General features: G+C 36.2%; 1 protein-coding gene across 1 annotated transcript; it reads right to left on the bottom strand.

Annotated features, from left to right (window-relative positions):
* Positions 1-3633: 3633 nt before the first annotated feature.
* LOC127753496 (alcohol dehydrogenase-like 4) lies at positions 3634-13490 on the bottom strand. The gene is made up of 10 exons (XM_052278979.1): positions 13340-13490; positions 13054-13190; positions 12712-12761; positions 11095-11438; positions 9851-9933; positions 9595-9670; positions 4492-4553; positions 4294-4389; positions 4012-4173; positions 3634-3926 (listed from the first exon to the last, which is right to left on the bottom strand). Exons 1-10 carry the CDS (start codon positions 13422-13424, stop codon positions 3810-3812), a joined length of 1212 nt encoding a protein of 403 aa, XP_052134939.1. The 5' UTR covers positions 13425-13490; the 3' UTR covers positions 3634-3809.
* Between the last annotated feature and the right edge of the window lie 4686 nt (positions 13491-18176).

Raw genomic sequence — 18176 nt, 5'->3', positions numbered from 1 at the left:
TTATAGAAGGGGCCTTTTTATAGGTCTTACGGACTGCAGAATGTTAAACTGTGTGAGGAGGAGGTGATCACCTTTGCTTGGGACATGCACCACTTGGAATAATTAAAGAGGTTTGTGAGTTAGTTGCTTTTGTAAAGGAATTTGCAGCAGCAGCTGGTTAAGATGATTCCAATCTTGTTGCTGCAAGGCAGGGGAAGGAATAAGACCAGGTGATGTACACATGTTTATAGTACTACCACCATTTGGTCAGTCTAGAATCTGGGGTTCAATTGCTCAGGAAAGCAGCTGATCAGTGATCACGCAGTGCATGCAGCATCAGGAAACATGAGGACAAAGAATGCATAATTCAGCCGTATTAATTATCACCACTGCTTTATGCACAGTTCATATTCTTAGTGTGCAGTCTAAGCATTTACGTAGGAAGTTTGTAATATGCCAATCTCTTCTTTCTGTAAAGTTAAGACTCAAAACTGAAACCTCAGTGTTCCACGTCATCATTAATTCTCAACTGTTTGATCGGTGGATGAGATCGCATATGAACGTTGGATGAGAAGATATCTAGGTGAGATGTCGAACAGTGCAAAAACCTCCCTCTGTAGAAGTATACGATGGTAGCAGCCTAAGAAACCGTCGCTAAGAATAAGGAGATGAGAGGCCATGGCCCATGGTTAATGTCGTTTATTCTCCTCCAAAATCTCTCTTAATTCTTCCAGATTTTTCACTAATCACATGCATGTAGCTGAACAGAGCCAACGCCATTTGATCCGAAGAGGCCAAGAGTATGGGGAGTGCATAAATTTTTCTCTTCCATTTCATTAATTAGTTTATCGATTGTGGGTTCTAAATAAAAAAATATGTTAATTACTTCTTGACTTACGCCATGAATCAATGACCAGTGTTTATCTTGCAAACCCAGTTAAGTTCTTACTTATCCTGAACATTTGTGTGACAGTATGTTGGTGAGCTAATCGGTTGGTCCTCTTTGTGTAGGTCGAACAAATAAGGAGGCCAGATTTTAAATATTCAAATTTATTGTGTTTAGTTAAGCAACACAACTAGTTCAGCACTTAATCTTTTTTTTTTGTATGTATGGATATATATATTCCCTTTATTCATTGATTTGTACTACTTTAGCATAGCACTAGGCTGTCTTAGAGCAAGTATAATAGTGAGCTATAAGCCTACTATAAACTTAGGTGGAGGAGAGAGATAGTGAAAAATTAAGGATGTTGGCTCTCATGCAATAGCTAGCTTATCACAAGCTTCAAGACAAATGCATTAAATGTATAAGTGAGAGATAGAGATAGGAGAAAAAAATTGTAGCCAACCTTATAGCTAATCTATTATATATATTGACTTTAAGATGGATTAATAGTAGGAAGTGAGCTCTATTATTATCCTTGCTCTTATATGGAATTAATGAATTGGTTCAATCTAAATGCATAAATATGCATTCCTTTTGAGTAAATACAATTTCAATTTACTAGGCACTTCAATTTCAATTCTTGTTGCTTGGGCTTCTCGTGCAATTCCCACGCTAGCTACTTCTTCCTTTCCTTTCCTCCACTCTCGTGCTCGCTTCTTCGCTCTCTGTCCTACGTGCTCAGCCTCAGCTTCATCCCTGCTGACTGCTGCTTCAGCTTCGTTTTCTAGCTTCAGGTGATGGATGCAACCATATATATAAGGGATAACTGCAAATTTACTACTACTTTAAATCGGTATTGCAAGACTGCCACTAGAAAATTAAAAAAGCCACTAGAATTGTCATTCGAGTGGCATACTTACAATATTGAAAAAACCGGTGGCAAATTTACAAATGCCCCATATAAGATTGATGAAGAGCATGATGTTAGAGAGCACTTGATGGCTCGGTGAAGATACGGGTGCGGGGGCTGATGCAGCAACCGGAGGCGATCGAGCAACGAGGAGATTCTGCCCGGGGTGGTCATCTGCCTCAGCGTGTCCGTGCGCTTCTCCTCCGCAACCCCTGCCACCGACAGAGATAGGAGATGGGAGACAGCAGGGGCGAAGCGGCCCAGCCCCCTCCAACGATGATTATCATGCAGCGTTAGTGATGATGAGATTGAGATGGGCTATTGCCTGATGACTTAGGTTCTACACGTATATACTTCCTCCGTTTCATATCATAGGACTTAATTTCTAGCATTGTCCACATTTATTTATATATATGCTAATGAATCTAGATATATATATATATGTGCCTAAATTCATTAACATCTATATGAATATGGGCAACACTAGAAAGTCTTATAACCTGAGACGGAGGTAGTAGTTACTACAATTTTTTACGAATTTCTATATTAAATGTGTGAAAGAAAAATCATGGAAACGGAGGTAGTACTTTTGCCTGCCAATATATATGGACTATGATGAAGAGGGGAAAACGGATTGTTGTTTTATGCCTAGCTCATCTGCTATATACGTATAGAAATATTGCTACCTTATTCTAAAAATATCATGCCAACATCGTGAAAGTTGCACAAGAAAAAAACTACTCTAATACGCAATCAAAGTCCTAAATTTTCGTGGATTGTCTTGATATATTTATTTAAGTAATACTCCCTTCGTATTTTAATGTATGACGCCGTTGACTTTATGACCAATGTTTGACCATTCGTTTAATTTAAAATTTTTGTGTAAATATGAAAATATTTATGTCATGCTTAAAGAACATTTGATGGTTCTTAGATGATGAATCAAGTCACAATAAAATAACTGACAATCACAAACCTTTTTTTTAATAAAACGAATGGTCAAACGTTAGAAAAAAAAGTCACAACGCCATATATTAACATATGGAGGTAATACCTCATAAGTTTGTTGCCCCTCCCTCCCATCCTGCTTCACCACTTATGGGGGACAAAGAAGGAAATGCTAATGACACATGGGTCTCACTATTTTTTTTATAATTGTAAACACAAAATAAGTGCCACTTACAATGATGTTCTAATCAATACATCATGTAAGCACCATGTCAATCAATACCGCTATTCAAAACTATCGAATAATGACCCAATTTATTTATACTAGTTTTAAAAATTGAAGGTATGCAATATATCTGATTTTACGGTTGGAGAATGCGATTTAAACCATACCCTTATTCTGAGGGACATAAAGTGGACTGCTTCCAACAGTCTAAGATCAGAAAAGTACGAAGGCCCAGCCCTAGGAGGCCCAAGCTGCAGTTGACAGTGTAGCGTTAGCGGCCTAAACCGGCCAATGTGCACAGACGCTGTGCACTTTGGAATCGTTTCTGCAATTGGACGCTGTATTGTAATTTCTACTACTATATGTTTTATTTCATTCAAACTGAAATTGTTGTTCGGTTTGAAAGTTCTCATCCATATTTGAGATCTTTGCAAATGTAAACGGACAGAAGCAATGGAGATCCCTAAATTCAAAAGAACATTTCACAATTATTGTGTAGGAAACCATGATAATAGTATACAGAAGAAACCTGTGCTAACTCTATTACAAATATCAACATTCAGACTGTAACTTGTATGTAACTCGTATGTAATAGATAAAAATGGTGTGTGGCCTTACTGACTAGCAACTCGAGCATGTATGTAACCAATCGTGTGCTCAATTCTCGCGACTGCACACCCACACTCACCAGTTACAAATATTAATGCTGCATTCTAATTAACAATTTGTCTTTTCTTTAACGAAGTTCAACCCATTTTATGTACAAAACGTTCATGCATACGAAAATTATACATCTAGAAACCGCAAAAACATTTATGCTTCATTTATTGTGTATTCAAATTTACAATCCACAAGTTTCATCAGACATGGAGCAGACATCTGAGTGACTTCCCCTCTTCCAGCAACTGGAAAGCTTTGTTGATGTCGGCGAAGGGCATCTCTTGTGTTATGAACCCATCAAAATTTATGTTAATCTCCTGTTACAGAATCAAAATTACCATCCATTAAACATTTGCATTAATCTGACTCAATGAAATTGGTCAAAACAATTTCGGTACTTACACCCTGCATGCACTTCTCCACGATTTCAGGCAGCTGGGATTTTCCCTTGAAGTCACCAAAAACGCAGCCAGTGATCCGACGGCCGTCAAATAACTCCATTGGATGCAGCGGCAGCATCCTGGGCGTTGCATGGATCCCCAGCACAACGGTCAGGCCCCATCCCTGAATTCCATTTCATTCAGAATGCAGGTTTAGTATTAATGAAACAACGCAAATTTTTTCATAACTATTTGTATGGTTTTCCGAAGAGCGGTAAAAACGCCGGATATTTTCACCGCTTACATCATGTGTAGAAACGAAGGCCTCCCGTAGAACATCGGTGATGCCGGTGCACTCGAAGCTGTAGTCGACACCACCATCTGTCATCTCCATGATAACCTAAATATAAAATATCAGGACAATGTTTTGAAAAATGTTTAAATTGCTGATATAGGAAAACGAAGTTCAGTGTGATTATGTGAGCTGCCAAATTATTTGTACCTCGTGGACAGGCTTGCCAGATGCCTTCGAGTTGATGAAGTCAGTGATGCCCATCTCTTTGCCTGCACAAACATTTCAGGCCGCCCATGCTTAGATGCAACCTAAGAAATTCATGATTTTTTTACTGCATCTAGTGCAACTTTTTCAAAACAGAGATTGCTATTTTGTTGATAAATTTAAGCAGAGAATTTTGTAATGAAGATTTGTGAAGACCTTGTAAACAAAGAACTCCCAGCTGGAGCAACTTTTTTTCTGTCCTTTCGGTTGATAGAGAAATGAACTTGAATTTTGTCAAAGATACATAATGCCTCCATGGGACATACTTTGACTGAAAAACTATTGGAAAACGAACACGCCAAATTCCGCAGAAATGAACGAGACATGGTACGTCCTTTCTCCTATTTTCAACAAGAAAAATGGACAGATCTTGTATGAACTTATTTGTCACTTGTTGCTTCTGACAGTGAACAAAAGGAAGGCGTGCACGCCTAAAATAATTTTCAACTCGTGGCGTTTTCATGAAAAGTTGGATTATTTAGCATCTTCTGGAGCATGCGAAATATCAGACTGACAAGATTTTTCTCATTCACGATGTCATCCATATTACGATTATCAACCATTGACATTAGAAATTCAGAGTTATTTATTATATGCAACGTCAGCAATAACTATGAGATCTAAGAACGAAAAGAGCTCGGTTCATTCTGTCATTTGTAATTGTTGAGGTTTATGTGGATTTTTTTCATGGTAAATTCAAATTCCTGTGCTTTAATTTGTTCAGTTACTTGTGCAGCTCAATAGTTATGCTTAACCAATTTTGTTAGGTCTTACTCTCACTTGTTTAGGAATTATCAATCCACCAGTGAGAGAAATTGAACTAATATCACACTGTTTTGAAGGAATTCATGTAAAAACATAAATCAAAAAGAAATAAGTATAACCAATCTCTAAGGACGGTGCTTTTTTTAAACTCATGCAATTCTATCTATTATATACTAAAAGTCCATTAAACTTCCTACAAACGCTCCTAGACTGCCATGTGGCATCCTATAAACGCTCTCGAGTCGCCATGTATCACTATAATAAAATAATAAAAATCTGATCATTTATTTTCATTTAAATTGGTGGGCCCATTAATTTTGATCGATAGATTTATCTTCAATGAAAGGAAAAAAAATCTCTGTCCAGAGTCCGGACGTCAGCCTTGGTGCGCATGTATGTATGATCCCTCCAACCATCGTTCCTCTCTTTTTTTTAATCCCCATAACAATTAAAATTAAATACTTTTTATGGGCCTAAAAAGCCCATTAACATATTAGATCTAGCCAACTCTTTATATATTCTCTCCTAATAAATAGTTTATTCAACATCATATAAATATTTTTAAACATATGTCCAGATTCGTTGTTCTTGGATATGTAACATCATATTCTAATTTGAGTTTTTATGGGACGGAGGGAGTATATAGCACTCTTAAATTAGAGAAAATCTAAAAAAATAAAATCTTTTAAAAAAAACATCCCAAACCTCCCTCCGTGCTCCCATGCAGCGTTAAAGCACATTAACCATCTTATAAATGTTTCTAAACCACCTAGTGACACTTCTAAATTAGAGAAAATCATAAAAATTTAAAAACAAAACATGCAACTATTGGTATCGACTTAAATCGTGGACATATCATTTAGGTTGTTATTAGATTTTTATTTTAAAAAACTCCCAAACCTCATTTCCTTCCTCCTTGCCCCTACAATGTTAAAGACTTAAAATTATATTAAACAGACATATCATTTAGGTTGTTATTAGATTTTTATTTTAAAAAACTCCCAAACCTCATTTCCTTCCTCCCTGCCCCTACAATGTTAAAGACTTAAAACTACATTAAACATCCTATAAATATTTCTAAACCACTAGGGGTCTCTTTTAAGTTTAAAAAAATCATACAAAATTATGAGAGGAAAAACAAAACATCCGACCATTGGTTTCGACTTAAACATCCAACACATTATTTTAGGTTGTTAGATCAATCATTTTTTTTATGAAAAAACACCCCCTCCCTCCCTTTCTGTCCCCGTGCGGTGTGTGTTGTTTCTTTTCTCTTATTTTTTATCTTTATTTATGATAACTAAAATTAAAATTATCTTTATGGAGAAAAAAACCATAAATGAACCTTCCACATGTAAGGTCTAGACAGGTATCCCAGTGTCCCTGTTCTTCTCTTTCTTCTCTTACTATAACTTGGAACAATATAAACTAAAATAATTATAACTTTTCAAATCATATATTCAACTTACGATCTGTTTGAACTATTATAATTTTAGTGAAATCAATACTTTCATATTTATATTGACTATATTTAAATGCCAACATAAAAATTACATTCCAGACCCACATCCATCTTGAGGCAAACACTAAATAAAAAAGATATTAAAATTCGTCATTGAAAATCGGAATATCCCACCTTAATTTTTAATAAAGCTGGTACATCCATTAGTTATATCTGGTTAGACACCTAACAACTTTCTATCAACTTAATTAAATTCTCTCAACATGTATATGGGGGCTATTTGCCCATACAATTTGATATTTGAGCTTTTTATCAATAAATGATCGACTTAGGAGATAAATAAATAATCTTTAGATGATCATAGCATCTAAATTATATATATGATCTACGAAGTCACTAATAAATTAGAGAAAAACTATAAATGATATTGTTTTTAGTCATAATGTGTACCCCATCTAGCGTTATTTTTTTATAGACAACATAATGAAAATAAAAACATGCTAAGTTGAACATCATATTGATCATATAAGCATGTGGGTTGCAACAAAGAATCTTAGTAGTGAAACAATGATGAGGTGGCCTTACCAATATAATGAGTCACTTCCATATAGGAATTAAAAATCATGTCATTTATTTCATTTTCGTAGAACTTGCTACGCTACATTGTAAACTCCTAATATTTAGTGTAGAACAATCTAGAAATGTGTATTTATTACATGACCTCTATTTTAATATTTCTTACTCTATTAAAGTGAGATAATTTAGAAGAGATGACTTTACCCCATGTCAGGTTGTAGGCTCAACCCACTTATGTTTTCAACCTAAATTGCAGAGATCAAATAATTTCAAAGATGCTTCATAGAATGGAATTCTCCAAATTTCTTTAAAAAATGGACATGAAAACAAACAAAATTTATCTGTTTTTTTTTAAATATGGTTTAAAAACCCATTCTAAATAGAAATATTCAAACTTTTAGCAGCACTAATGGAATGAAAATATGTAAAACTTCAAATGGCATCTAACAAAAAAATTGGATATTTTGAGCAAATGTTTGGGGGTAAGTTATCTCTGTAGGAAATCAAAATACCCAAAATTTTCTCATAGGAACTACATATATTGTTTCAACATAATACTTTCTCATAAATTGAGAAGTGTACTGACTCGAGTAATTTTAGTTTAGAATTTATGTACTGCAAGGGTAATCAGAAGAAAATTATAACTAGCATTCAAAACACATTAAATAAGTTCATTTTTTGTTTAGATATAGTAAAAGAATATTTTAAGACAAAGTCATCCACACATGGATATTCATATAAAATTTTATGTACATTAAATAAGATGCACGCGCATATGCGCGGGCTACCTTCCTAGTTAAAAATAAAAGCAAGTTTAGAAACACAGGGCATGAGTTATTTTTACATCTCCTTAAGAGATGGTGTTAGCATGTAAGCATTGGGGTCATATGACCCAAATGACTTCCCACTAATGTCACTATTAATACACATCAGCAATAGAAAAATGCTCATGTTTTGGGGTTTGTATCCTCTGCCATTCAAACTCGAATGGTAGAGAACTACAGTGATCCATAATGCCCTTAGCTATTTTTAGCCATTGGATCAAGTATGGATGCACGAAATCAATTGCTACAGTAATCCCAGTAAAATAATTAATCAATTTTTCACTGTGATTTTTACTGTAAAGACATCCCTCACATTTTACTGTTTGCCTCGACATTTACCCCCTAATGGCAGAGGATCGAACCTCCCTATGTTTTGATACCACTGTACCCCCTTCCGGTTGATAATCCTTATCGTTTTGGACAAGGGCACATTCTTAAAAAAACAACGGTGACCATTATTTTCTATTATAATATGTATAAAATGTTAACAAATATATGATTTTTATTAAAGTACTTTTTAAGACTAATATATACATGTAGTCACCATATTTCAAAGATAAATATTTTAAAAATGATTCATAATCAAAGATTCTAAAGTTTGACCTCACTCTTGTCTAAAACGATAAATATTATCAGTCTAGGGAAGTATTTAAAGAGTGACAACAATAATATTATTTTCTAGATCTGCTACTGAAAGTCTCCCGATCGAAGGAGTCTGGAGCGTGATCGGTCCATAAAGGTTGGTCTCATATATACATTGCACAGGAACTTAAGATCGTCCTCAAGATAGAAGCTGCTCATAGGCTTATGGTCCGGTCAAAGAAAATAACACAATAACCAAATGAATCTATACGTCTGATTACGATGCTTTGTACGTTTATGGATAACTCAGTTGCAAGAACAGGTCTTAGATGATCTGTCTAGCACTCTCATGTTTTTTGTTCTTTTTGGAAGTGGCATTGTGTGACTTGTGTCTCAGTTTACTCGGGTTAATCTACCACTAACTTGAAATTGACTAGCAAAATACTCACTAGGATATTGGATAACAAATGTACCTTTGAGCAATTAACAACTCATACCACGTGGAAAGTTCAAGAGTTCTTTTGCTCTGGATGCATCACTTGGAAAGTGACATGATGGTCATCAGTTGTCAAAATTACTATTGCATTTATAATTTCGTGATTATGCAAATTTTTCTATCTCAATCAACTGATCACTGATCGGCAAAATGGGGCCAGAAATTAGTTCGGTCACATCATATTCTAACGAGACCAATGTATTAATTAAATTCACGCTGGCACAAATTGAACGACAATTTTTTTTCTGCGGTGCATGACAAAGACGTAAAAATTGGCCAACTAAAGGAAAAAAAAGTAAAAAAAGGAACAGCGGAAATATATACGTGGCTAAAATACGCACCTTTGGAGAATTTTTCAGGGTTTATGTCAACTCCGATGATTCGAGATGCTCCTCTCAATCTGGCACCTTCGGCAACCTAAAAGAATTTTAAAATAATCAAAATTTATTTTCTTTTGTTTGCCTTTTCGCATCCTAATTATTACAAACATATATTTTGTTGCCAAATGAAATGTACGTTATAAAAACGCTAGAAAACACATATTTGTAGAAAAAATATTTTATTGCATGAGTATTTCTAAGTAACTAATTTACTTACCGCAAGACCAATGGCACCAAGCCCAAATATTGCCACTGTGGACCCCTTGGAGACGTTTGCAGTGTTCCATGCAGCTCCCACTCCTAATTAACAGCAAAATCATAAACAACTTTTAATTCATTATCTAAATGAACGATTGCTAATTAAATTCAAAACATTAAACTTTCAAGAAATCTACACTTCCATATATATGCAGTATCAATCAAACTTTAAGGCTTTCATTTTCACACATCGATATCACAATGATAGAAGCAAATGCCCACCATTATCATCTAAATTAATAAACAGGGATAAGTACCCAAAAAAATCAAATGGAGGGCCATGCTGCAGAGACCAATCTCTGTAGCATTGTGGGCTGGATATGGAGCTTGGTTTTGTTCAGTTTCAGAGTTGGCCAGAGTAACCAATCTACTGGCATCCGTATCCAAGGTGTCCCATGCTGGACTGTTGGATTTCAAATAAAATCAAAGGAAACATCGATATCTAGTCGGCACTTGACAAGTCCATGAGTGTCCAGATGCATGCTAGCCAGTTTGTTCATGTGTCATGTTAATCCAGCTAGCTGAATTTCCATGTATTGACAGACAGCATCTCAACAAATTTTCTGTTCAAGATCATGGGTGCCCCTGCCTGTTTCTCCTTTATGGTTTATATATACTTTTATGTTGGCTTGTTAACTACCACCTCCGTCCCAAAATATAGTAATTTTTAGCTATGAATCTAGACACACATGTGTCTAGATTCGTAGCTAAAAATGGTTACATTTTGGGACGAGGGGAGTAGTGTATAGTTTATAAAACGGTGGTTGTAACTTCTAGGTTATAAGTTCAAGGAGATATAGTCGTAACTCCTGTCTCAAAAAATTAACTTGGCTCATCAGTGTAAGAACGATTCATGTCATTTTAAAAAAAAAATCCTACTACAAAACTAAAATGCCTATTATTGAGTATATACTACCTCCATCCTAGAATAATTATATTTTTAGAGAAATAAAGACATATTAGCAACCAACACAATTTACCACTATTAATAATCACACTATATGTACACATTCCATACATACACTTGATTAAAAAGAAAGTTAAAAACCATTTTTAAATTTGATTAAAAGGAAGGTTGATCAGTCCCACCACAGCATAAATACATTTTTTGAACAAAATTTGAATGGTAGAAATACAATTATTCTGGAACAGAGATAGGACAATATTTTCTTCACTATATAGGACCAAGTCACGGTTGTTTACCTGTGGAGACCCCACAGCTGAGGAGACTCATCTTCTCCAAGGGAGCCTTAGGGTTGATCTTGACAGCGCAAGCGGAGTCAATCACAGTGTACTCAGCAAAGGTGGAAGTGTTGAGAAAATGGTAGACCGGATTGCATGCGCCGGAGGAGCGGTCGATCATGGTGAACCTCGTGCCACCATCGGTGACCATGGTGCTCTTGAATGGGTTGACACGGTAGGTTTTGCATAGGTTGCTCTTGCTGGACTCACAGTAGGTGCACGCACCACACTCGCCGGTGAAGATGGGGACAACATGATCTCCAGGGGCAAGATCCTCCACACCCTCTCCCACGCTCTCCACCACCCTATTTTTTTAGTTGCATGTTGCTATCAGGTATTGTATAAAAATGGTAACGTCTTTAATGTGCCAAAAATATACTCTTTAGGATGAGTGCTTTTACTATGACAAGATGTATTCGGTTTTGTGAAAACATGCAAATATTCATTCCATTAAACATGAGAAATGGAGAGTAAAGTTGATTCTAGCGCAACCATGAAAAAACATTGTTAAAATTAATGATGAGCTCATTTGCGCTAAATAAAAAAAAGATAAAGGTTTAATTTACATTTCCCATAAACATCACTTGTTATATGTAGACTAGATTTATATGCCAAAGTGATGTGAAATTTTTTATTAAAATGAAATGGAACACAATTGATGAAAATATGTGAGGCTGGTGCAATGAATAATCAAGCATATGAGGTATCGTCGAATCCCATGTGAGCTAAGCTGGATTGTTGGACCTATGCTTTTGGGGAGCCGGCGTTCTATATATCGTCTTCATCTGCCAACTAACAATAATTAATTGTATTTGTATTTATTAACAACTGGTTATCTGTCACATGATCGATCTAATCGCCATACATCGATCCTACTTTATGTCAGACAAAAATGATATCTCTAGCTTGTTGGCATGCACCAATTGTAATTAAGATCGAAAGCACGACCAGTTTCTGATCAAGCAACTCTAATAAATCCACTTATTAGCACGTGTCTGGTGTAACCCTGGTTATGTAGACATCATATCGGATTTTTTTTATTTTCTTAATAATTCTTGGTTTCTTAAAAACCATCTTTTGGAGTATCTTGACGGTGATCTCTAATGTAGTACCATTAGGACGTCCAAGATGACTTTTCTTAAGATGAAGTTGACGATCATTTCACCATTAGCTTTTTTGCAAGCAAAGTCAAAAGTGCAACATCACTTTATACAAAAGAAAAAAATTCAATTGCAACAGAAATTTCAGACTAGCCTTTTGGTCTTTCCTATATATATTAATTCTCTACTGAACTAAAGCTAAAAATCCTATTTCAACCACTTTTATCTTTCAGCCAATTTAATTAATTGTTACATATATACTTACATAGTACCTAATTAATTTTCCTCAAGAACCTTTTTTTTGCATTTGCTTGTTCAAAACGAACATGCATGTAAATTAAAGCAACAGATGAATTTTCAAGAGCTTAGTTATTATAAAGAGAAGAGGAAAAACACAGAGAAAAAAAAATCTTTTAACTAGAGAAAAAAGGAGGATAAAAATTAAAAGAGGGTGAAAGATCAAAGGTTTAGTACTCACCCTGCTGCCTCATGACCCAGTATGCGAGGAAACTTTCGCTGAAGCTCGTTCTATCATCATCATCATCACGCCAGCCAAAACAGCAACATCACATGAACAGACAGATTGAAGGACAAGGCAAGAATCAATCAATTAACAATACTCGAGAAATAATTTAATTGTGTACATCTTTGATATATATAGAAGACAGAATTGTGTATGCTTCCTTCATACAAAAGAAGTTAAGTAACTTAATTAGCAAAATTTCATGAACACGATTACTGCATATTCGTCTATCTTTTTATATACATCTCTCTATATATGTATTTGTATGTGTATATATATGTGTAGAAAGATATATACCTCTCCTTTCCAGGCGCTGAGGTCGGTATGGCAGATAGAGGTGAAGAGCACCTTGAGGCGCACCTCCATCCTCGCCGGCGGCGCCACCTCCACCTCCTCCATCACCAGCGCCTCGCCGGGACCGTGCGCCACCGCCGCTGCACACGCATGATCGTCGTCGTCGATCGTCATCTCATCATCATCGATCACACCGGCCGGCCGGCAAGAAAAGCTTGCCGGCCGACGATGGCCGGAGAGGAGGACGAAGCTAGATATAGAAGGCGATCGATGTCGTTTTAATTCTCACCTTTGCATTTGATCGGCTTCCCTTTGGTGTCGGCGCCGGCGCCATTGGAGTGCAGGGCGCCGTTGCCGATGGCAGTGGCATCCATGGTGTTTCTTGCCTTTGACTTTCCGAGGAGAAATGTGGATTTCTTGATTGTAGCTTCAAGTGAGGCAAGTTGATGGGTTTATATAGAGATGGCATGAGGAGAGAGATTAGCTGGATATATATATATATATATATATATATATATATATATGGAAAATTATATGCTACTACCGGGAGTAACTACTCCCACCTTATCCAGCTCACTAATTCAGAGTTTAGGTGCCGTTTGGTATTTTCGTGGGATACAAACCTTTTTGAATGCATGCTACTTAAACTAGCTAATTAAAAACGAGCAGAAGATGTCACCATCAACTATCTAAAATTAGTATATCGCTTGCATGTTTCTTTTGCTAGCATGTTAATGTCAACTAACTAAGTTCGTTTGCATGCAACTAACAAATAATAAATAATTTCAACAAATAAACAATTTAGTTAATTGTTTAAATAAAATAACCAAGCTAAGAACCGGTTATTGGATCATAACCTGACCCATTAAGAGGAGGGAGTAACTACTCCCGGTAGTAGGAAATAGGTGTCCTATATATATATATATATATATATATATATATATATATATATATATATATATATATATATATATATATATATATATATATATATATATATATATCTTGTAGATATGATAGGGAGGAGACCAACAAGGGATTAAATATTTTGTTTTCTTGAAGCTATAGGTTGAGATTTTAATTTGGTTTCTCTTTTATTTTCTCAAAAGAGGTGCATCAATCCAACCAGCCACCGCTTTAACTCCTGGCACACACAATTATGCATAGCTGGAAGTATATCTGTTTCAAATTACTTATCGTTCTAGCAAATCTCATACAAATCAAAAGGATATTGAAGATTACATAGTTACCCCATTAAATACATCTTAATCTTTTTTGTTTTCAAAGCATATAAACCAATGGGAGTTATTGGGAGTTTATGACTGTATTAATGCATGACTATATTGATGAAAAGGTGGAGATAAGATCACCTCTAAAAAGGCTTTGAATTGTGAGAACCATATAAGTAATTTGATAAAAAAATGAAATGCTAGAATGGTAAGTAATATATATGAAATTGAGGGAGTACTGATTTTTTTTGAAGAAGTTAGGATTTATACTTAGCTAACGACTATTAAGCGTGTTCAAACACGGTGTACTAGAGAGTTTGTGATTAAGGTGATGTGTTTGTCGGTATATCTTGCTGTGAAAAAACAAGGTATGGTTCATGTTCGCCAAACACAATTTTACTATAAAAATTAATTTCTAATTGTATAAAGGTAAAGCTCCAAGTAACTCCATTTTTCACTCAAACAATTAAACAACGCCCGCACCCAACTAAAATCAGCTTTTAAAAAAAATAATCATATCCAACAAGATAACCTATGTAAAAGAAAATTTATTTTTTCATGGTAATTTGTATATGATTTTAAATATTGGTGTTCTAAACCAATCTTACGTCCTATGCAAATAATAATTAAATTAAACATCCTGAAAAACTCAAAGTATAATGTTACTATCATTCACTCCACAAATTTCACCTTAAAAAAACGCCTTTTCACTAAAAAAAATTCACCTTAAAATAAGACTCGTGTAATGCGAAGCAAGAAAATTATTGAAAAATAATATTATACAGAAAAGCGAACAATTTCATGCATGGTGTTGATATAATAATTAGTACTGTGGCAAAATAGTTTAAACTAGGAAAGTGGTATTTTTCCAATAAATCCTACCATTTAACCTACATAAAGTTGGATTAATTGACAGGGGTTAAGCATGTTATTATACCGATCGACACATACACGCTCCACCATTGACTTTTGAAAGAAAAAAATGGAAAAATTAGGCCAAGACCACTAACATTAATTAGGTGTAAAGAAGAGGTATGAACACCCGAAGCTCATGAGTGGAGGATGCTGTAAATTATATATACTCACAGAGTTGTAAATTTACAGGTTTGATCTTTTGATTACGACATGAACTGTAGTTTAATTGCAATTGATGGCATCGTATTAAAGAGACAGCAAACTCTTCTATTTGTATTGAGTGTTTTAGCAAGAGACTAAATCGATCTACTTATTATCAGTCCATTTGTGAATAGCAAGTAAGCATATGAACAAGCACTGCAATCAATGATCAATTTAACATGTGGCGTAAGAAATAAATGTGAAAATAAATCGTGGGTAGATACTAGGGATGAAAACTGAACGGATAGTTTTCAGCTACTCCAGAGAAATTAAAACGAATATAGATACCTTTCGAAACGGATAGTTCGGATACGAATATGGATATAGTATCGGGGTTTCCGATATATATGGATAATAATACGGATATCCGGTGAACACCCTATTTCTTTATAACTCTATAACCTTCAATCTACCTTTTTAGATTTTAATAGTAACACTAGTCCACATTATTATTATTAAACTTTTACATAATTTTTATAAATTATACTATATTTTATATAAAATGAGCTAATTATATACGATGATATTTGTTTCTATTAGAAATTGAGGTGGTTTCCGTGTTCCGAGAAAAAAATGTTTCCATATTCATGTCCGATCATATTTGATCCTTATTCGTATTCAAGATAATTTGTATTTGTTTCCATATCCGTGCTATTCGTATTTGTTTTCGTATCCGGCAAAAAAATATGAAAACGGATATGGTATGAGCATTATCCATTCGTATCCGCTCCGTTTTCATCCCAATAGATACATCTTGCCACTGGACCAGTTTCTCTTTAAAAAATTTAATGATATATATGTATGTATGTATGTATATGTGTGTGTGTATATATATATATATATAGTGAATCTATTCTACACCCATCCCCTAGAATAACTATTCTACACCCCCCCTCCCATGGGTCAAACCCACCTCCCCCACCCTCCCTAGGGCCCAAAACCCCCCTCCCACCTTGGTCAAAGCGTCCTCCTACCGGTCAAACCCGCCCACCACTTTGCTGTTCTCGTTTTGTAGGAATCGTGCAGTAACAGGACGGTCATCCTGCAGTAACAAGACAGCATTATCGCAGTAACAACGTCAAAAAGTAGCCATGATAGATCTAATTTCGTTAAGCGTTTTTTTATGAACTTCATGGTGCAAACGGATTGGAAATATAAGATATGATGTGAGAGATATTGCTCTCTAAAGATTGTGATTTACCTCTTTTTTAGTTCTCGTCTCACTGGAACAGCGTAGTAACACGATGACCAATATGCAGTAACACGTCTGCTTTTCGCAGTAACAACGTTAAAAAATAGTTATGATGGTTCCAGTTTCATTAAGCACTTTTTTTTACGAACGCCATGATGCAAATGGGTTAGAAAAATAAGACATGATGTGTACGTTAGTACTCTCTAAATATTGAAATTTAAAATACTCTAGATCTAAAAAAACATTACTACTATAGGACCACTGTTACGATGCATGTTCTCTGTTACTGCAAATTTCGTCATATTGTTACTGTCAAAAGTGCAGTAACAACCTATAAAGTTTACGGTAACAACCTATACTTTTTGCAGTAACATATGATGTTACTACCCTTCTAAGATAATGTTACTGCCGAATCATAGTAATAAGGTATGATTGTTACAGGTACATAACTGATTTGGTCACAAATCATCATATGGTGATTTGGTTAGAAGTGCTCGCTATGAACCATGAGATCATGGGTTCAAGTCTTGAAGTTGAGATTGGGGGGAGGATGAGAAATCGGGAGGAGGGAGGAGCGACGGGAGAGGGGGTATTTTTAATTGTTCTAAAAAAGAGAAGAAGGAGGGAGAGAAAAAAAAGAAGAAAAGCTGAGATTGGGGGAGGATGAGATGGGTTCAAGTCTTGAAGTTGAGATTGGGGGGAGGAGGCAGGAGCTACGGGAGAGGGGGTATTTTTAATTTTTCTAAAAAAGAGAGAAGGAGGGAGAGAAAAAAACATAAGAAAAGTTGAGATTGGAGGGAGGATGAGAAATCGGGAGGAGGAAGAGAGAAGATGGAGAGAAAAAAAAAGAAGAAAAGTTGAGATTGGGGGGAGGATGAGAAATCGGGAGGAGGAAGAGAGAAGAAGGAGGGAGAGAAAAAAAAAGAAGAAAAGTTGAGATTGGGGGGGAGGATGAGAAATCGGGAGGATGGGGAATCGGAGAGAGGAGCAACGGGGAGGGAGGGAGGTAGGGACGGAGGGGGCGCGGGAGGGGAGGAGCGACGGGAGGGAGGGGGTGGGGACGGATTTGAGGTGGGAGGGGGTGTAGAATAGTTATTCTAGGGGAGGGGTGTATAATAGAGCTACTCTATATATCTATACTAATATAAAAAGGAGGAGTTCACCTCTTTCAATCCTACAGGCCAAATCAACTTATGAAATCCCTACCGTTCATCCGCATCTGCGTCGCCCTGAGCCCTAATCCCTGCCGTCCACCCACATCGCAGGCCCCATTCTATCTCCACCGCTATTTTCGCTCGATGTGCCATCCTCCTAGCGTTAACACCGTCGTTTCTCCATCTTCCCCAGATGACGCGAGCCCCCTTGCTCCCGCTAATAGCCTAGCGCTGCTTCTCGAGGCGCGGCGCGAGCCGCTCACAGATGCAGTGATGACCGACGAGGTGGGCAATAAGAAGCTAGCGTCAGCGTAGGGTGCCCTCGAGATCATCGCGCGGGCACGGAGGTGGAGCTAGGGTCACAGGCGGCAGATGGTGCACGTCCTATCGCTTCTCCTCTGGAAACGATGTTGATGAGATGCCGCTGCGCCTTGG

Source organism: Oryza glaberrima, chromosome 10 (assembly GCF_000147395.1).
Source record: "Oryza glaberrima chromosome 10, OglaRS2, whole genome shotgun sequence".
Classification (NCBI taxonomy): domain Eukaryota; kingdom Viridiplantae; phylum Streptophyta; class Magnoliopsida; order Poales; family Poaceae; genus Oryza; species Oryza glaberrima.
Note: the sequence above shows the minus strand (reverse complement) of the source record. Positions and strands in the feature narration are given on the sequence as shown.